This window comes from Saccopteryx bilineata, chromosome 6, assembly GCF_036850765.1.
Source record: "Saccopteryx bilineata isolate mSacBil1 chromosome 6, mSacBil1_pri_phased_curated, whole genome shotgun sequence".
NCBI lineage: Eukaryota > Metazoa > Chordata > Mammalia > Chiroptera > Emballonuridae > Saccopteryx > Saccopteryx bilineata.
In genome coordinates, this window is record NC_089495.1 from 156,240,350 (window position 1) to 156,262,164 (window position 21,815).

General features: G+C 49.9%; 1 protein-coding gene across 2 annotated transcripts in view; it reads right to left on the reverse strand.

The window, feature by feature from the left end:
- Positions 1-21,815, reverse strand: part of LOC136307896 (regulator of G-protein signaling 9) — a 55,600-nt gene that overhangs the window by 13,822 nt on the left and 19,963 nt on the right. Inside the window, exons 7-13 of one of the 2 annotated variants that reach the window (XM_066234897.1) lie at positions 21,335-21,411; positions 18,174-18,255; positions 11,569-11,640; positions 9,927-9,965; positions 3,513-3,542; positions 2,744-2,805; positions 1,703-1,816 (exon numbers count right to left, since the gene is read on the reverse strand). In XM_066234897.1, the coding sequence (XP_066090994.1) occupies positions 1,703-1,816; positions 2,744-2,805; positions 3,513-3,542; positions 9,927-9,965; positions 11,569-11,640; positions 18,174-18,255; positions 21,335-21,411 (476 nt within the window). The remainder of the gene's footprint in view (positions 1-1,702; positions 1,817-2,743; positions 2,806-3,512; positions 3,543-9,926; positions 9,966-11,568; positions 11,641-18,173; positions 18,256-21,334; positions 21,412-21,815) is intronic. The other variant, XM_066234898.1, reaches the window with a different exon arrangement.

Here is a 21,815-nt window from a genome sequence, read left to right on the forward strand (position 1 = left end):
TTTCTCAAACCCCTGTAGGGACAACCCTTTTCCAAGCCAAGTGGTCTTGTCTTATCCTGCATGTAGAGCTGCACTCTGCACATCCTGTCTATAAGGATATTCGGGCCGCCTCTCTTATCTTATAAAGAGACCAGCACAGACTCCAGAAAACCAGCCTAATCACTAGAGCCCCCAGAAGGGGAGGAAAGATTCCCCCAGAAGGTTGTTCTAGAGTCTTCTGCTCTGCAATTGACAGCCAAACTCAGATAAGTGCCTTCCTTAACCCATCAACTTCCTATAGCAGCTTATGGGGCTCTCCAGCTATGCCTGCTTACCTGGCTGGATCTGGGGTACCTGTATGCTCCTCAGAGAGGTGTGATGCCCTTGGCATTGACGTGAGCTGTAATCTTATATCAGCTGCCCCTTCCCTCTCCAACACCTCAACCTTCCCCTCTGACTTGACATTTACACCCCTCTCTTCTGCCTTCCTCCATTAGTGCACACTCTTCCTCTGCACTAGTACCATCTTTGCCCCCTCTTGCAAACCACCAGTGTATGCAGGCTTGGCAGCGACACCCATTCAAAATGCACAGACAGAGCTAAGGAGGGAGTAGTATAATCGCCATAGCAGCTTCAGGGCCCTGCCCTTGGGAAACTTAGTCTGACTCTAATTAGACACCCAATATGCAAAGCCATAGAGATCACTGTTTTCTTTTCAAAACCAATACATTGTTAAATGCAGAGTGACCATTTGACCCAGCCATTCGACTCTTGGATGTACACCAAAGAGATTTGTCCACACAAAAAGCTGAACACACATGATCGTTGCAGCATTATTCACAATAATGTAAAGGCAGAGACAGTCCAAATGTCCATCAACTGATGAATGGATAAACAAAAGGTGGTACATCCGTACAATGAATATTATTTAGACATAAAAAGGGCTTGAGTGCTAATACGTGCTATAATATGGATGAACCTCGAAAGCATCATGCTAAGTGACAGAGCTAATCACAAAAGACCACATATGATAGGGTTCCATTTATATGAAAGATATAAGCAAATCACTTGAGACAAGAAGTAGTTTGGTGGTTGAAAGGGGTGGGAGGAATATTGGTCGGGGACTAGGGGAAGTGATAGCTAAAAGGTACGAGGGCAGGGTTCTTATGTTGGTAATAAAAATGTTTAAAATTGTGGCAATGGCCCTGGCCAGTTGGTTCACTGGTAGAGCATCGGCCTGGCATGTGGAAGTCCTGGGTTCAATTCTCAGCCAGGGCACACAGGAGAAGCACCCATCTACTTCTCCACCCTTCCCCCTCTCCTTTCTACCTCTCTCTTCCTCTCCTGCAGCCAAGGCTCCATTGGAGCAAAGTTGGCCTGGGCACTGAGGATGGCTTCATGGCCTCCACCTCAGGCGCTAGAATGGCTCTGATTGCAGCAGAGCAACACCCCAGATGGGCCAAGCATCTCCCTCTGGTGGGCATGCCAGGTGGATCCCGGTCAGGCGCATGTGGGAGTTTGTCTCTCTGCCTCCTCACTTCTCACTTCAGAAAAGTGAAAAATTAATAAAATTTAAAAAAAATTGTGGCAATGGTTGCACAAATCTATGACTATAGTAAACAAAAATACATTGAATTGTATACTTTACATGGTTAAATTATATGGCATGTGAAGAACTCAAAAAGCTATTTTTAAAAAAACCCACAATATATCAAATACATACAATTTGGCATTTAAATCCCAGAACTGGGTGTCGTCTGTTATCCAAGGGTTGCTGGGGAGGCAGCCTGACATGATGGCGTCATTGGATGAAAACTGCTCACTGTACTTGACGATCCTGAAAAGCAAAGGGAAAACAATTTCCTAGAAGCTCAACACCCAGGAGACGAAGTCAATTCTCAGGTTGATTGACCAGCCTGTCTTCTTTTTCTTATCAATTAAGTTACCTACTTATTACTGTCTTCTTAAGGAAAATTTTCTAATAGCACACAGATTGGCAAGTATTTGATAAAAATGTGTCCCCATTTGACTTGTGAAGTAACATGTTGCCTCCCAATCCAGTCCCTTTAATCTTTCTGTACCTGTTTAATCAGAAAATGCAGACCCTGCCCTGGCCGGTTGGCTCAGCGGTAGAGTGTCGGCCTGGCGTGCAGGGGACCTGGGTTCGATTCCCGGCCAGGGCACATAGGAGAAGTACCCATTTGCTTTTCCAACCCCCCCTCCTTCCTCTCTGTCTCTCTCTTTCCCTCCCGCAGCCAAGGCTCCACTGGAGCAAGGATGGCCCGGGCACTGGGGATGGCTCCTTGGCCTCTGCCCCTGGCGCTAGAGTGGCTCTGGTCACGAAAGAGCGACGCCCCAGAGGGGCAGAGCATCGCCCCCTGGTGGGCAGAGCGTCGCCCCTGGTGGGCGTGCCGGGTGGATCCCGGTCAGGTGCATGCGGGAGTCTGTCTGACTGTCTCTCCCCGTTTCCAGCTTTGGGGGAAAAAAAAAAAAAAGAAAATGCAGACCCTTAACATTGTCCCATGAGATATCAAAATTCAAAGCAGATTCAGTCCACACGGGTTCAAACAAGTGTCCTAGTGCCATCTTGGAAGCATGAGCTGGCCACCTGGAGACTTGCACTGAGGCACAAATAGTAACTTAACTCATGGAGACCTCTTTTGTCCCTCAAAGGTCATTAGGATTTTTAGTCTGCCTTGCAAAAGTTCTCTTCTTGCCTATCTACTGTTCAAACCTCAGCAAGACCAACAAATTGGGGACATACCCTCCAAGGGACACTGAAGACTTCACCGTGGACCTCATTAAGGCCTGTTGGTAATACATGATCTGAAAGAGACACAGTCGTTAGAAGATGTCTAACTTCCCTCACCCCTTGAGTGTCACTAACACTGATATTCACATATGGCCTTCAGAACTAGAAGCCATATATCCATCACAGTGCCCATTCCCTTCCCCTTAAGCCAGACACCTCAGTACCAACAGGCTTCAAGCCCACAGTAGATGGGAGATGCAAAACTTTAAAATAGGGGCCTCCTCAACCCATCACATGTTGGTCTGGGAAGAGGAACCAATGGAAAAATAAAAAGTTCTAAAGAGCATTAAACCAAGATATGAGGACTGATGGTCAGACAAGCAGATCTAACTTCAATGGCCAAGGATTACCAGGGTTCTGTCTGGGGCCCTGGATACAAGATCTGCCCAAATAGGTCATGTGACCCCCGGGCAGAAACTGAACAGTAGTTGTAGGAACAGGGGCCGGGGTGGAGATGGAGACACAATAGCATCTGCTCCCTCATCCATCAGATCTGTGTCTTCTGAGGGTGTCTCATACCCTGGGTCTCAGCATCAACCCTGTGCAGGTCTTTAAAAAGATGCTTCGTCATTCTGTGCTGTCCATTACTTTGAAAACAATCATTGGAACCATACACATGGCTTTCATTTCATTACTGAGTACAGAGCGTAAAGCCAAAGAACACAGAATTTGTTAGAGGATTTAACATCAAACTTCTGGCTGACACTGGGAGACTAATTACCTCTTTTTTGACAGCCGTGATTGTTTGCTTCTGTAAAACAAAGAAGCCAAGAACCATTAAACGGATATCATTAAATCATTATAGTTCAAAGGTTCATTGGAAAAATAAAAACGCATTCCCTGTGAGAAAACTGCCCACCTTTCTTACCTAAAGGATAAAATGTCCCCTTCGCCACCACCTCCATCCTTTTCTACACTATTGGTGACTGAGGTTGACTAAGAGATTTGGTGAAGGGAGGGGTTTGGTTTACCACTATAACTTCACCCTGCTCTCCAGAGAGCCAAGAGGAATGAAAGACTAAGTTTGGGATTGGTCCCAATTTACCGTCGTGCCTACACCACCACCTGACCTGAAAGGAGAGAGAAAGACGGAAAACCAGGGTGGAGCCTGGCTGCTTGATTCTTTTCTCACAGCACAGAGAGCTGAAGGAATGGAGAGACTCATTTAAGCATCCATAGTAACTGGACCAGTATCACAAGTGGGAAGCAGGGAGTCATACTGCCAAAAACAAAGCAGACAATTGAAAGACTCCAGACCAGCACTGGCACTGAACGCCGAGTCCGAGTGGAACTGTCACGTGGAAAATGTGGTCAGCCCCCACTCTTGGGGAAGCTGCTGGATAAGCCACAAGGTGACCCCTCTCTGGATATTTCAGTTATGGCAGAGGATTGGCTCCAAAGGGGACTCCGTGTTTGCGTTCTTAGACGCGCCTGGGAACAGTGCAGACCTGTCTCCTGCTACAATCTTCTCCAGTCTGGCATGCTTGCAAGGGGCCACTTTTCCACTCCATGCACCTCTTGGAGGGTGGGCTTGGTTGGTGAGTCCAGCCTGGGTTTGCCTAGGTTTGGTTGTATCCAGAGGCTGCTTGGTGCTGAGCCCTACACTTCAAGTTGATCCTCTTCATTCCTGGATGCTAACATCCATACCGCTTAAACACAACCAGCTCTTCACTTGGAAGAATCAAAAAGCCAAGGAAGACTCTGTTTTCCTTAGCCAGTCAGCAAAGTAACTACTGGCCCATATGCCCATTGGCAAGGGCTGATGTGCCAGTAGGGGCCGACCTAGAATGTCACAGACCCATCTCTCCTTTCTAATCCACGCTGGGTTTTATTTTGCTCCATTTGATTGCTTTAAGTAACTGCTTTTCACAGGACATTCTTTTCCTGGGTGGGGAGAGTTACCTCAGAAAGGTAAAGCTCAGGTGGGTCTCTGATTTTGGACTCACACACACCCTGACTTCCTCTTCCCGGTATTTAACGCAATTGTAATTATGCATTTCCTTGTGTGGCTCTCTGTCTAATGCACATTACCATCCACGAGGCACCATTAAGAGCAGGATGACCCTGTCTGTCTTCCCTAGCATAATAGCTGGTGTAGAGCAGATGCTCACTAGATATTAAATACACGGTGGCTTCTGTGTGCTCAGAGGCCTAAAAAAATGGAGATGTATCCTAAGCTTAATAGAATATTTTTCCACTTAAAAAGCTGAAGACATTACCCAAATGGTCTAAATATTTTGGTAACCACACTGATTATTTGTGCTCTTTCTGTCTCAACATAAGGCAGTGGTTTAGAAGACACACATTTCAGGTAGAAAAGGACCCTGGGGCCACAGTAGATTTGCATGCCAACCTAATATAATCAGATTTTTCTGTTAGAGTCTGCCACGATGGGTTAAAAATAGTGTCTACTGGTCCTGCCCTCTGCTCAAAGGGGAAGCTGGACTGTTGCAGAATAAGCACTTAGCAATTAATGCAAAGCAACTTTTGCCTCATGGAGCCTTGTAAGGGAGGGAGGTTTTATTATTCTGATTTTCAGCTCTCAAACTGTAATAAGTTACGGGCAACTTTTCCAACATCTCCTGGACAGTAATTGGCAAGCCCAGGTCTGCCCCTCGTGCATCTGGGAGGGGTTCCCGACAAACCGAAAACAACCCACTCTTGTCTGCAGCTGCCTCCTTGCCCTGAAGCAGAGAATGATGCAACACAGAGCGAAGCTGTCCGGCCATTTCAAGGAAAATGAAAACAAAGAGAGAGCTGGAGCCCCATCCCGAGAGGAAACAGACACAGGAAGCCCTCTTTCACACCAGCGATGGTAAGACAAACTCCCAGCTCTAAGATGACTAGGGTCTGGGGATCTAATGCACAGTATAGTGACCATAATTAGCAATATTGCATTACAGACTTGAAAGCTGTCAAGAGAGAAGATCTTCAATGTTATCCACACACACACACACACACACACACACACACACAACCATAATTATGCCAGGGGATAGAGGCGTTAACTAACCTTATCGTGGTAATCAGTTCACAATGTACCCATGTATCTAATCATCACATGGTACACTTCAAACTTATATATGTTATGCGTTATCTCAGGCGAGCTGGGGTGGGGGACAGCAATGGTAGTAAAGGCTGCAACCCTACCAGGCCTGAGCTCAGCAGTCAGCAGCACAAACACCCTCCTTCAAAATGCCTGGGACCCAAGATCAAACTCCCTGTCAGCTGCTGTTCTGTGGCCGGGGCTCCTGAGTGGACCATCACAGAGGACATGGCCATTCCCAGGCTGCCCCGATGTTCCCTCAGCGCCACGGGGAGCTGTTTTTGCAAGTCATTCCTATTCCACCTGGCACGGCCTGACTTTAGCTCCAAATATTTGTTCCTGAAGTGATTCCCTCCGTCTTCAGGGTTTACTTTTTTTGTGTAGTTTAATGCAGCGGTCCCCAACCCCCAGGCCACGGACTGGTACCGGTCCGTGGGCCATTTGGTACCGGTCCACAGAGAAAGAATAAATAACTTACATTATTTCCATTTTATTTATATTTAAGTCTGAATGATGTTTTATTTTTTTTAAAAATGACCAGATTCCCTCTGCTACATCCATCTAAGACTTACTCTTGGTCACGTGATACATTTATCCGTCCCACCCTAAAGGCCAGTCCGTGGAAATATTTTCTGACATTAAACCGATCCGTGGCCCAAAAAAGGTTGGGGACCACTGGTTTAATGCACTTCATTTGCTTTTATTACCCTTTTAGGGCCCAGCATCCGTGGTGTGGTTTGCTGTTGGGTTTCAGGTTCCCAGAATGACCAGCTATCTTCTGGGAATCAAACCGTGGTGAGCCCTCCAATAGCAGGGTTCGGCTGGAGCTGCGGCTTCCCCACCTCCACCGTGGAGTGTCCACGTGGACTTCAGCGTTCGTGTCTAGCTTTAAGGAAGAGCTGTCCGTAGGATCAGCTTCCTCTAGACTGACACACAGGTCATCTCTGCCCTTCTGGAGGAGGTGTGGGTGTTTGGGGCCATGGGCACAAGTGTGCTGGACTTCTCTAAAAGACCAAGAAAAAATCTGATGGGAAGGCAGGGTGGAAGAAAGAGAGTGGGTTTGGGGATCAGACCAAGGTCAAAATCCTGGTTCTGTCACTTATTACCTACAGGACTTTAGAGTAGTTTTCTTAGTATTTCAAAGCCTCTGTTTTCTCATCTGTAAAAGGGGACTAAAAAAAAAAGAAATGATTAAAGAGACACTAGACAGGTGACTGGCATGAATCAGAGACACCACAGACAGTGGCCAGTGATTCAGTGTTCGCATATTGCTGCTGAGAACATGCCTGTATGGGTTTAGCCCTCCTTACAAGATAAAATACAGGACACCTGTACAATATTTGGGACACAGGTAAATGTTTATCTGACATTGAAATATAACTGGACATCCTGTATTTTTATTAGCCAAATCTCATAAGCCTATCAAAATTATTACTTAGCCAAAGGCCATAAGAAACATTAATTTAAAATAAAGTGAAGTTATTTTTTTTAAAAAAATACACACATACACACTTCTAAGCAATTCAGATAAAACTGCCTCACGGTAAAATAAGAAATAAACATCTTTTTCCCCCACCCTGGAATTCACGCACAAATCCCCTGCTTTCTCAACAGCTGGCTTCTCTGGAGTGAGGTCACTTCTTCATTCCTCATCCTGAGTGACATGTCTCATACAGTAAGATACTCTAAGGAATCATCTAACGCTCTGCATTCTTGGAATTCTAACTGCTTATTTTTTCTGCTTGCTGATTTGCCCAAATAGGGACACATCCAGAGCTTGTTTACGAAGCTCTGTGGCCGTCCTGTTGGCCTGAAAACCCGGATGCAGGCTGCAGACAATAATCACAGAGCAGGAAGGGTCAGGGCCAGGACCTGCCAGGCCCTCGAGCCACTGCGGGAGCCCAGAAGACGGAGTCACAACGACCCTGGGATCAGGCTGCCAGGCAAGAATCTGCAGAAAAAAGAGGGAAGGCACAGGCAGGACATGAAGCAAAACACAAGATGCAGAGAACCTGAAAGAGTCGGGATGCACAAGCATCCAGAGCGGAGAGAGAATCCAAAGTCAGAAGCCAGGAGACTCAGAATTGACATGCTGAACGCAAAGCACAAGAGACAAGATAGGAGGCAGGCAGCCAGCTGAGTAAGGAGACAAGAGTTCAAGGTTGTGATCTTCTGAAGTAGCTGTCTTGACTCATACTTGGCGGAGGCAGGACAGCCCACACAGTTTGCAGGGTACAGTGCAAAATAAAAGTGCAGGGCCCCTTGTTCACTCTCACAGCAGAGCATTAAACCAAGCATGGGGCCCCCCAAGGGTGGAGCCAGGGACCAGCGAACAACTCACCTGCCATGAAACTGGCCCTGGATGTGGAACCCAAGGGTGTGGCTGGGGAGGGAGGGGTAATGGTGGTATCGGGGAACAGAAAGAGCTACAGAACCAGGAAGACCGAAATGTGAATCCTGGCTGGGCCAGCTTGGGAAAGCACTCAACTTCTCTGTTTCTATTTTGTCACACAAAAAATGGAACTGACAGGACCTCTCCTACCAAGCAGCGGTCAGAATTTCATGAAACCCAGCAAAGCCCCTAGAAGCCGTATAATGGACAACAGAACACATCAGCCAGGACATGGACTGAGCTTCAAATCCCAGCTTCCCCATTTCTGAGCTGTGAGTCTCGGCTGAGTTGTGGACTCTCTGTCTCAACTGTGAAGAAGGCATGCTACTAATACTTGTGACCTAATAATACTCGTGACCTCATAGGCTGCTATGGGTCTTAACTGAGCTGTGACTAGATGTGACACTCTGAGCCCCATGCCCCTGGCAAGCAAGGTGCTGTTGGCGAATGTCAGCTGTAGGAGCTATCCCTTCGCAGCCAGCACTGGTCACACAGGAGCTGTGCAGAGAGAGCCGTTTGTCCCCAGTTGGTGGGAGTGCATGGGGGGAGCTGTCACTCAGGGGGGCTCTGGGCTGAGGGCTTTACAGAACACAGTATTTAATACTGTGGAGCCAGATTTCAGTCCTTTCCCCAAAGACCCAGGTGCACGCCCTTGTAAAGTGCCGTTCTCTGCAGCTGGTCATTGGACTAGGCACGGGGTTGAAATGGGTGTGTCCCTTCCTCCTTCCACCTCCAAATGGGGCAGAAGTGTGAGAATGTGTAAGGACAGAAGAGGAGACAGCACCCCCCCCCCCCCGCATCAGGGTTTAGGGTCTATGGGGCTCCATAAATTGTCTCTCTTGCAGCATGGTGACAGTTATAGTAACAATAGCTACTGTTTATGGAGTGTCTCTGCCTTTTGGATACCATTCTAGACATTTCACATAAATGTCTTGCTTAATCCTCTGCAATGGGAGCTATTGTTATTCCCATTTTACAGATGAGGAAACTGAGGCTTTGAATGGCACAAGAGTGTGTCCAAGATCACACAGCCAGGGGTTGGCCGAGCTGGGTGGGAGTCATTCCCACATGAAAGCTGTCGTCAGCACACCACTGCCTGGCCAGCACTCAGTCTCACTGCAGGGCCAGTTCTCTCTGAAATAAAGGGAAAGCGGGGGTCTGTGCATGCTTGGCGCCCTGGAAGCCAGAAAGGATCAGGACTGAGGGAGGACACGCTCTGGCCCGTTCCTCCCAAGGCTAGGCGGCCACGCCGAGCGATGGCCATCGGTCTGAAGCAGTGGGTCACCCAGGGCCCCTAGACGCCTGCCAACCTAGTAGCCTCCTTTCTTAGCCTTGATGGTGTTTATTTCCCGGGGGTTATTTGCCTCCACTTAAGGAATATGGATATGTTTTCAAGAATTTACTAATTCTCAGCTACGGCTTCTCTCTTCAAACAAGCACCGTGAGTTCTTTGAAAAGAAACAAAAGATCTGAAACCTCTGCTCTCTCAGGGCCTCGTGAGGACGCTTCACAATCCTGCCACCCCTTCCTCCCCGGGGCAGATAAACCCATAAAAACAAAGGACACTGAGTCCAACCGGGGGAATGTTGCAAACAGATAAAACCCAGCACCAGCCTCTATTGCCCTAATAATAGGATGGGCCCGCGCTGGGGCCAGCAGAAGGGACCGGCGGGAGGGCCCACTGGCGGGAGAATTACGGTTCTTAATTCTTCTGAGTGCAGACAGGAGAAGGGGAGCTGGAGGGAGAGAAAAAACACAGAGAAGACCTTGGTCAACACATGGGTGACACAGCCCTCCGCCCTACCCGCTCGGACTCCAGGCTGACGGAGCTGCCAGCACCTGGCAAGAAATGGGCACCCCCTGCCCTGCCTTCACCTCCTCCACATGTAGAGGCTTCAGAACTGACAGTTATCCATTAAAAATTTTTTTTCAGCCAGGTTCAGTATTTGCCTTGATGACTGTTTCCACAGCAACCAAGCCGACAAGGCTTCCGCAATTATCTGGCATCTGACTAGGGGAACATGGAAAAGGCCGCTGAAGGCTGACAGTGCCATCCGTGTGTCAAAGGAAGGGTTACTTTGAACTGTGGGCAAGGGACAAAGCAATGTTCCTCACCCCCCACTGTGACACCTGCAGGGACCTGAAGTCTCTCTCCAGATGGACTCCATCCTTAAACCTGGGCATCTGTCCCCTGCACTTGGTGGGTGGGTGGGGAGGTGCCAACAGCCATTTTAGATCCTGGGTCCCAGAGAGCCAACGTCCACATGTCACAGAGTTGCCTCACAGCCACCTTTTTTCTGCTTCTTTCTCTTTCCCCATTGACCCCCTTCTCCTTCTTTCCCGCTCACCCCCCGCCCATTCAGGCCTGGAGGTATTGCCAGGTGCTTAGAGATGACACACTAGGCTAAAGAGGTCACTGCGCCCTCGCCACCCAAGGACAATGTTAGACAGAAATCATGACACCATCTAAGACTAGTTGAAATGGGGTTCGGGCTGGTTTACGGGGGAATTGGTGGTTCTGAACTGGGGCAATTTCGCCCCACCTGGAACAATGCCTGGAGACATTTTTTATTTTCAGGAGTGAGAGGTGGGCAGGGAAAGGCATGGCATTACTGGCATCTAGTGGGTAGAGGCCAGGATGCTGCCAGACACCCTACAATGTTCAGGACAGCTCAAAACAACAGTGCCCCTGTGGAGAGACCTGAACCTGAACCCTCACTGTCTCAGCAGCTTAATAAACTGCATTTCTGGAAGTAAAAAATTATCACTGGAAATTGTCCGTTATCATACAAGGAGCCTGTCTTTGGGGAAAGGGTCCTTTTAAAACAAAAGCCAAGAAGAATCTTGCAAAGACCCCACTCTATTGAGATGCAAAAGGCAGTGTGACATTCCAGGTCCTGTCATGTAGATGAAGACTTAAACCCAAAATTGACTCAAGGGTTTTAAGCCTGGCGCCGTTAGGTGGGCTTCAGGGCTTTGGGAGTCAGGGAACTGGCTGAATTGCATGCAAAGTGTCTGTGCATCCTTGGGCAGAATACTTTTATAACTTTCATCAGATTTTCTAAGAGGGAAGTGACTCAGAAAAGTCTGAAACCAACCATCTAGATGCCATCTGCTCTGATCTGCACTCTAGATCTCTTGAGTGTCTTCATGCAGGACCCTTGCCATGGCTTCCCTGTCCCCAACACTGAAATCACAGAGCCCACAGTCCTCCTCTCGTTGGCAGTCTCAAAGGGAAGATATGGTTGCCCCAAGCAACACCGCCAGACAATAGACAAGTGGGGACATCTTTCTAGCCTAAGAACCTGACCTAGGCCAAAGAACGCAGCAGAGACCTACCTGGTGTACCTGCACTTCATTCGGATTGGTCACTCGGTCCAGGCCATAGTCCAGCACGTCATTCATTCCTGGCTGAACCGAATAAAAAGAGCATAAAGACCACTACCGGAAGAATCTCCAATATCTAATTACCTTTGGGTCTTGGCCAAGCTTCCAATTGTGAAATGAGCTGAAAAGGGCTGGTAGCCTAGCCCACAGGAAGCTCCAAGGGTGTGTAAGACCCTCTAAGTGAGCTAGTGAGCTTCATAGGGCTGTTCCACTACCACAGCATCCCCACCCCACAACCTACAACAGTGGGAGGGATGGATGCATGCCCTGATGGCTGGCTGGCTGGCTGGGTGTTTGGGTGCATGAATGAATGGAGGAGTGGATGAGTAGTTAGGTAGGTGGGGGTGGATGGATGGGTGAATGGATGAATGGGTAGATGAATGGATAAATGAATGGGTGGATGGATGGATGGATGGATGGATGGATGGATGGATGGATGGATAGATGGGTGATGGGTGGATGGATGGATGGATGGATGGATAGGTGGGTGATGGGTGGATGGATGGGTGGGTGGATGGATAGATGAATGGATGGGTGGGTGGATGGATGGATAAGTGGGTGGGTGGATGGATGGGTGGGTGAATGGATGTATAACGAACACTCAAACTCAGTAACAGTTTACCGGGATGAACACATGGGACTCTTGACTCCTCCAGTGGTGCTCCTTCCCCACCTTATAGTACAGTGCTTTGTGGAGTCCGGGCCTCAGCCAGGTACCTACCTCTAGGACCCAATCCTAGTCCTGCCACTTCCTACTTATGAGGAAGGTCTTGGAAATTACTTCTCTCTGCACACACTATCCCTTTGAGAAATGGAGATCACCCTCCTACCCATCAGGTCCTCGTGAGGATTTAACAAGGCAGAGTCTGCAGCTCTCAGCAGAGGGTAGCTAGTACTGAGCAAGGGACTGTGTCCATTCTAAGACTGCGTCTGTCAGTGGAGGCCTGGCCCAAAGCTTAGTTCCCTTCTCCGTCGGGCCACCACCTCTCCAGCCAATAGTGCGGCGCCTCCCAGTTCCTGGAGGCCAGCACTGTGGGGCCCGCACCTCGCTCTGCACTGCTTTGGCACCAGGCCCTCATCAAGGCCTCGTGTGACTCACCAGGCTGACGCACTGGAGCGGAGGCCGGAGGCGCCCGGGCTCCTTCCCCCGCAGACGCGGTGACATCCACAGGATCAGTCACATTTTTAACTCAGAAGTATGGTTGCCAAAACAACTAGAGGATGTCCTAGAAGTTCAGCTTGAATTTCAGATAAACAACAACTGTTTTGATTACATAATTTTACATTAAAAAATATAGTCCATATGTTTTCAGTGTAAACATACAATCAGTATCAAAATATTGGGACATACATTTGCTGTTTATCTGAAATTCACATTTGACTGGCCTTCCTGTATTTTATTGGCTAAATCTGGCAACTTAGCTCAAGCAGGCTACAGTGGGAGCAAATATTGGGCACACAGCCTAGGGAAGGGAGAGAAAAAGAGAGCAAAGGAAGGTTGGTGGGAGGAAGACCAGAGGAGGGATGGCTGTCCTCACCCTGGTCGTTACATGTGGACCTCAGCCAACAAATTGCTCAGGCCCTTCCTATGGCTGACACTGTGCTCAGCCCTGGGAGCCCATGGTGAGTGTGATAGAGACCCCCGCCTCCAGACACCCCAGCGGGTCTCATGGACAAGGCAGCCCCTCCACAATTAGTCACACAAATGATAAATTACCGTTGTGACAAGTGCTCTGAAGGGACAAGGCAGAAGTCCAGGCCAGCCTTCAGTGGGCGCTAAGCCAGCATGGGGGCAGGAGGCAGGGACCGTGTGGTCAGAATCAGTTGCTCTGCCTACAGTGGGGTCTAGGAATTGCCCCCTCTGTCTGGTACAAGAAACCCCTCAGCTTAACTGAAGAGACTTGACATATACACACTCAAACCCATAGTCCCACATTTACAACTTTCACATCTCACACACCGCACTCACACACATCCACACAGGCATGCACGCACTCAGTCACATATGCTTGCACCCTTGCCCTCTCACACGTGCACACTCACACACATTCATACCTGTGTGAATACATGCACGCACACACACACACACCGTGCCCATGCCCACAGTGCCCCCACAGCCACTGGCTGGCCACCCTTCCACAGTGCTAGCGCAGTCATCTCCTTGAGCCTTGAGTTAATTCTCCAATTCTTTCCCTGAACTTGACCCATGCTTTGACATAAATTCAGCTGTCCAAGTGCTCAGTGGTGTACCTGCATAACCATACTCAACACAGGCCTGCCCTCAGCTGCCGAGACCGGAGAGCCTAGGACTCAGAACGGCAGCCACCCACCGGGCTCTGTTATCCTGCCAGCCTGCTTGGTGCTGGCCCTCCTGGCTCTCCTCAGCCCTGCAGGAGGGCCCGGTCCACTCCTCCGGCCGCCCGCCACCAGGCCCCTGCCTTCTCTCGGACTGTGTGTGTCTCAGCTGTTCCTGTAGAGCTATGGTCCCTCCCATCCCAGCACCCTGCCCTCCAAACTCCCCACGGGGGCTGCCTTTCTGCTTCTGCTGGTTTGGGAGTCCCCAGGCTCCATTCATTCACTCATTCGTTGATTCATTCATTCATCAGGTAGCCAAAGTCTTTGTTCCCTGTGATAGTCAACAGAGCCACAGCTGATGTAGGTCCTGGCGTTCAAGGAGACTCTTGAGTGGAGCTGTCAGTCAGTGCACAGGAAGTAAGGCCAGGGGCATCCCTGGGGTAGGCTGCCAGCACACGGGACACGCAGGCATGCTCGAGCCTGGGGCCCCACACAGGAAGCCCTCCACAGCCTGCCAAGCCTCCCCCTGCAGCCGGAGAAACTGTCAACGCCAGGGCAGCACAACATCCCTTGAGCATAAGCCAAAAAGGCAATTTGCTAAATTCTTCATAAGTCAGGTTAGGAAAGGGTCTTTGGATCTGCAACGTCTGCTCTCTGAAGAGGCAACGTTCCCAGAGTCAGCCTTCCAGAGCAGGGCCAGGTGGCGGCTGAGGTCCGCTCCCCGGCGACACTCCACCCTGTTCTTCCTGTCCCTTCTCTTACTCTCTTTCCTCCTCTCATCATCACTCTCTTTCAGTGCACGGGACAGAAAGCAAATAATAAATAAAATCTCAAATAGTTTCATAAACAAACTAAAACAGGGGAGAGGGAGCTGTGCCTAAGACGGAGCCAGGTTTGAATGGAAGGTTTAGAGACATCTGCTTACAGCAGATCTTGGCTTCAACGGCCCTTCCAGGAAGAGGTGTTCCCAGACCCCCAATCTGATGCAGGACCCCTGGCTTTCACAGCTAGCGGTCCTGGCATTCACTCTAATCTCATTTCTGACAGCATTCAGTCACCTGTGCAAGCTACTGAACCTCTCTGAGCCCTATCTCCCCATCTGGATAACGGGGATGATCCTACTCTCTACCTCACAGCATTGTCCTCAGGTAATAGGACCATCTGTGCCAAGAGCTTCACTCAGGCATGCAGTAGGCACTCAGTCACTGCGAGTTGTTATTTTATGCCCAGCACCCAACTGCTTAGCTGGCAGCGCCCCATGAAAGTTTCACAGATCCATGGACAGACAAGTGAACAAGGGATGCATTGATTCAGTGACTGCAGGCGATGTCCCACCCACAACACTGGGTTCCAGTCAGTCCACAAGCAAGCTGCTCTACACTCCAAGAGCCAAATGCTTTGTGTGCCTGGCTGGCCTTCATCCCAGTGAACTGAGAGTTTGTCTGGGTATCTGGGAGATGGCTTGACAGCCCTTAAGCTCCCTGGCTTCCTGGGCTTGCTCAATTTCTAGGCTGAGCCAGACTTCAAACCAGAGACTCTTCAAACAGAACATGTCCTTAAGCCCAAAGCTGCCACGAGGCTGCAAGTGCTTTGTGAGGGTGGAGGAAAGCGGGACCCAGATGCACTCTGGCCTCATCTTTGACGACTGGCCCAGTTTGGACGTCAGGGAGCAGCAGCGACAGAGATTAGATGTGAAGAGTTTTGCGTCCAAGGAATTTTTTACAACTGCTCTGAGCACATCAAAGCCTCCCTCTGAACCTGGCTCCCCAGTGCTATCTAAGGGGGACCCTTGGATACCTGGCCCCTTTGTACCCTGGCAGCATGTTTGTTAGAGCAGCAGTGACTCATGCAATGCTCTAATGACCAAGGAGGTTACAAAAAGGACTGAAATGCACGAATACATCACGTGACATCATTGTAGGAGGCAAAAGGGTATAGGGACTAAGAGGGGAAGGTGTCTGTCCGTGGGTTCAAATTCTCTGGTACTCACTAGCTGTGTGACTTTAGCCAATTAGCAACCTCCCTGAGCCTCCTCTCCCCCGTCAGCATAACAGGACTAAGAACACTGCCTCCCACACAGGACTGCAAAGATGAAATAAGGCAGCAACCGTAGCACGATGCCTGGGGCAGCGCCCGGCACACTGAAAGGTCTCAGTTCAGGTCTGCAGTGATGACGATGATGATGATGATGATAGCAACAATGTCAATGATGGTGACGGGGGGATGGAGGCGGAGAATGTGGGAACAGTGTAGGAGGTGGCGGAGGTGGGTGAGGTGATAGTGAAAGTAGTCATCACAGAGACAATTTGTCAAGTTTAGGTACGTCTGAATCATACTGTTGAGAGCCACTCAGCCATTTGCCTGGTGTGGGGGCTGAGCGCTCACCCCAAGAGAACTGGGGAGAGCTTGGATAATCTGTTTTTCATTCTGTTCCTCATGGGCCTCCTGGGTTCAGGGACAGAGGGGAGGAGAGGGACCCAGGACAGATTGTGTACACGGCCAGTCTACGTCCCTTTGCAAGGGATACAGTCTCATGGGCATTCCCACACCACAGAGTCTCACATGTAACATGGAAACCATTCTCTACCTTGCAAGGAGCAGGGTCCTCTTAGTCATGGGTGCCACTGGGCACCAGGACATCTTGCCAAATAAGTGGCTTATTTGTCATTTGCCCTTACCCTCACTAAGGTCCCCTCTTTTGAAAAAGATGTCTGAGTGCAAGCTGAACAATGCTTGGCTCCTTTCTCATACAGAGAGCTCACTCCTGAGCTCCACTGCAGAGGCGGGCACTTGGCTCTGTTTCTCCAAGACCCTGGGCTCAGTCATCTACTCTTTCACCCAGCCCTGCCCGCCCCACACCCAGGCTGGGCATTGGTCAACTGGTTTACTCAGAGGAGGAACACTGGAATGGAGCAAAACCAAACGAGCTTCTTGGAGATCAACCCCAGGACCTTAACCTCGGCGACAAATCAACCAAACCAATGCTCCCCTATGGGAGATTCGAGTGTAGAAAGGAAATAAGCAGAACTGCCAAAGTCTGACAGGCTTGGAGGTAAAAAAATCCTGAAGCTTTGGCACCAGGACTAACCCAGTTTGCTTTCTGGTTCTGAGAATTTGGTCACCTGACAAGCACGAAAGCTAAAGGAAGAAGAGGAAGAACATCTGTTTCGAACTCCTCACCGTTTAGAATGCCCTTCCCATCTCCCACCACCCGTGACCCATAGGCACCCCGGTGAGCGACGGCTACAGCCTGCTTCTTTGTACTGGGGGACTCGGCTTCCGTTTTCCCATGAGGAGCTGTGACTAGTTATGTCACTTATGTACAGCCTGTCTCTCTGAGCCAGGGAAAGTCCCACCACCAGAGAGGCCATGTGCCCTAAGTAGGAGGGTCAGCACCCACTTCTTCCTCAAGCCTCCTCCTGTCACAGGGGCTGGGACTGGGCCCCACACAGGAAAAGAGGTGAGGCCAGAGGCACAGGCATGGCTCGGGCTCTGCAGTGTCAGTTCTCTACAGCATTTCATTGTTCTGCTTCGGAGTCTATGTTCTAGTTTTTTCTTCTTATATTTCTTTTCCAAGGTATCGGGGGAGGGGGGAGGCCTAGCCCTAGGGAATTTCACGTAGTGTTAACAGCACCTGGTAGGCCGTGGGGGCCAGCAGAGCGCATCCAGGCAGAGCGCTCCCCTTTCCAGCTGAGAGGCACTGGGCGCTAACTCAACACTGAGCATCCCCTCCGGACACAGTTCCAGCCCCTCAGGGAGAAGAGCCCGCAGGGGGGGGGGGACAGTGCAGGGTAGGGGTGGGAGGCACAGGGGGAAGAGCCTGCAGCAGGGGGGGGCAGTGCAGGGTAGGGGTGGGAGGCACAGGGGGAAGAGCCCATGGGGGGGCAGTGCAGGGTAGGGGTGGGAGGCACAGGGAGAAGAGCCCATGGGGGGGCAGTGCAGGGTAGGGGTGGGAGGCACAGGGAGAAGAGCCTGCAGGGGGTGGGGGGACAGTGCAGTGTAGGGGTGGGAGGCACAGGGAGAAGAGCCCGCAGGGGGTGGGGGGACAGTGCAGGGTAGGGGTAGGAGGCACAGGGAGAAGAGCCCGCAGGGGGGGCAGTGCAGGGTAGGGGTGGGAGGCACAGGGAGAAGAGCCCGCAGGGGGGGCAGTGCAGGGTAGGGGTGGGAGGCACAGGGAGAAGAGCCCGCGGGGGGGGGGGGTAGGGCAGGGTAGGGGTGGGAGGCACAGGGAGACGGGTGGGACCAGGGAGAAGAGTACTCACAGGGCACCGGTGGACGAGCCAATACGCCTTCTCCTGGCAATCCAGTGCATACCTGTCTGCTTTATTCCTTTCCTTTCCAGTCCTGAAAAGCCAAAAGCCATGTTTTTTGTTTTCTTAGGTCCCTCCCCCCAGGGTTATTAATAGTTATGTTTTTTTCAATTGCACTTTGCATTCAATATTATTTTGTATTCATTGCAAATGGACAGCGTGGTGGTTAGACAGTCATATTCTTTACAAAGTGTTCCCACCTGGCACCATATCTAGTTATTACAGTATTGTTGACTATATTCCCTAGGCTGTATTTGACATCCCTGGGGCTGTTCTGTACCCACCAATCTGTACTTCTCAATCCCTTCGCCTTTTCCACCCAGCCCGCCAACCCCTCCCCTCCAGCAACCATCAGTTCGTTCTCTGCATCTATGAGTCTGTTTCTACTTTGTTTGCTCTTTAGATTCCACATATAAGTGAAATCATATTTGTCTTTCTCTGACCAATTTATTTCACTGAGCATAATGCCCTCTAGGCCCATCCTTGCTGATGTCAGAAACGGTGAGATTTCATTCTTTCAAAAGCCATGTTTAAGTCCAGAAAGACTATCTTTTGCTGAGGGATGGACCCCATTCCCAAGAGCCCACATCATCCTCCCAATCTGCCCAACTAATCTATGTTTGCCATAAAAATGATAAGAGCAGACACTCATGGGACATTTGTGGGCTAGGTACCCTGCTGAATACTGTCACATGTCTTCACTCATTTCGTCCTCTCAGTGACCTCGTCTCGCTTTGCAATTCAGGGAACTGAAGCAAAGAGAGGTCGAATGTCATGCCCAGAATCGCAATGTCAGTAAGTGGCAGGAGTGGGCTTGAATGGGGATTCTGGTCCCAGAGGAGCCCAGCTCTGCCTGAGACCACGGTGCTGGGATGCAGCCACGCCCAGGGGTAGCCCTAAAATCAAATCAGCTCCACCAGTCCGGGCTGACATTGGACCAGCTGCCTTCTTCATTTTCCCCGCTTTGGGAAATGACATCACCGACAGCTGGACAAGCAGTCAGCAAGCAATGCCAGCACTTGTGATGGGGAAATGCTGGCCTCGGGAGTCCTTGTTTCTCCCTACCTGTTGCTTCCATTTTGCCACTTGAAAGAGCTTGTGCCAAGATAAGATTTTTTCTGAGCCCAACTTATTATTATAAAAGGCTTTTTATTTTCCCTCCTATCTCTCCATCTCCCCCTTTCCCATTATGGATAAGAAAGATGCTGTGCTTCCCTTCTGTAGGAGCCGGGTGGCATTCATTATCGTAGCCTGGGCCCCATTCAGCACCATTTCCACTGCGACCTGCACTCACACTGGGTAACGCTTGTTTTCCTAGGCAACGCGGGATGACGCACATGCCCTCTGCAAGACAGAGTTGGCAGACTGATTTGCCAGCTAATGTCTTGTGAATGGCATAACAGCATCCAGAGACCCAGATGGGTGGAGAGGGCTACTCCCGTGGGGTGTTGTGCCAACCTCCTCAGAAAATTAAATATAAACACTGTCACTCCAACTTCTCCTTGTCGATCTAACTTGATTTTCTACCAAGTTAACTACCCCATGTCCTCAGAAGCCCGAGGCACTGTGGAGTTTCCATGGCGTTGGACAGCTCGTAAATAGAGTCGATGGCTAATTCACTCCAACGTTCCTTTCTGGCTCTGCTCTTCTCTGAGAGATGTTATTGGAATGCAAGGAAGTCAGTAAATGAGGAATCATTTTAGTCTGTCATATAGGGATTTTCTTAGCAACAGTATCACTTGATCAATCAATGATTCATTCATTTACTCATTCACACATTCGTTGGTCTCCCGCTCTGTCCCAGGCATTGGGATGGAGTACACTGGCAAGCCGAGCAGATTGCCATGGACGGCATGTTTGGGTCCCACCCCAGCTTGTCCTGGGTCTCAAGCCTGCAGGCTTGCACCATCGGCTCTCCTGGGTCTCTGGCCTGCTGCCTCTGGGACTTGATCCTGCATAACTGTGTGAACTAATTTATAACAATAAATCTCTTCCTATTTAAATGCTATTGGTTCTCTTTTCTTACAGAACTCTGCCCATGGCTCCAGTTCCAAGGCTGCTTCATGAGAATGGGGTCTCCACCATCCCACTCAACCAGGCTCCAGTGAGTCTAGACACGCCAGGATCTAGACCTGTCGGGTGAGTGAGGCTGGGCCGGCTGGCCTTACCCATTTTGCTAACCATTGATATCAGTCCCCAGATATTTGTGACTCTCCCACACCTTGGGCACACACATCCCACCCATCCTCCTCTGAAGTCAGGCATAACCACATGACCTGCTTTGGCTAATGAACTGTGAGAAGTGACATGTACCACTTGTGACCCACACAGCCTCTTTCCCCCACTGCCCTGGAAACAGACACAGCCCAGACAGTGCTGCCCCTTTAGCAGAGGTCCTGGAGTGGGCACAAAGCATGTCAGGGCCCCGGCTGACCCAGTGGACATGCAATACCAGCAAGGAGTGAGCCCCATAGTGTCATGGCCCTGAGATGGGGGGGTTGTTTGTTACAATAGCCTAACCTCATCCTGACCGATACACTCTCCCCGGCATTTCCATCTGGCTCTCACAGACAAGACAGAGCCCTCCAGGGGATGTCAGCTCCATTTCTGATGTGGACGGCAGGCAAATGAGGGCAGCAGTGGGAGGGGCTACTGTGTGACTCTGATTATATACCTCCCTTGCTTAAAATTTTGCTGTGGCTCCGCATGGCCCTCATCTCCAGCCTCACTTTCACCAGTTCCAGGCTGGGCACTCTCCACTCCTATTACAGGAAACTGCCTCACATGGGCACTCCCCTGCCTCCAGACTCTCGTCTGTCTGCTTAGAACATGGCTTCTTCCACCATCACCACCCTTCACCTGGAGACCTCCTATGCAGCCTCCAAGTTCAATGTCCTCTCTACAGCTCTTTCTGCAAACGCCTGCCTGTGGCTCTCATCTCGCTGTGGCATCATGGCCATCTGCCTGACCCACTAGACCGTGTCTTTATATTCCCTATGCCTAACCCCATGTTTGACACATGCAAATACCCAATAAAGGTTTATTTTAATAACAGGAAGCAAGGGAGGGAGGAAGGAAGGACAAGCAGAAGATGAATATGACGTTTCACTCACCTGTACTGCTCTTTGGCCTGCATAATGACAAAGTCCCACTTGTAGTTAATTTTTTTGTTCAAGAAGTTGTAATTTTCCTAGAGAAGGAAAACAAAGTAAGAACACTGAGTCCCAAGACATATGCCCTGGGCAATGGACAGAAAGCCCTAAGTCAAGCAGGGCATGACCCTGGCTCTGCCACAACTGGGCCCAGCCAAAGGGCCTGCGCCCCAGCTTGGCAAAGGTGTTCATACAAGGGGTAGCACCAAATTCTCAAAAAGCCTTTTTTCAATACATGAATCCAAATCAGATTAGGAAAAGGGGAAGAGTGTGGGGAGGGACATGGAGACTCAATATTCAACAACAAAGCATCACAAATCTGCAAAGATAAAACCTAACATTGGTCTGATGCTAGCTCTTCTAAAAACATATTTATAAAGAATAAAACACAGCAGAATTGTTGCCATCTGCCCAGAAATCTAGCTCTCTGAGGGTTAGGTTG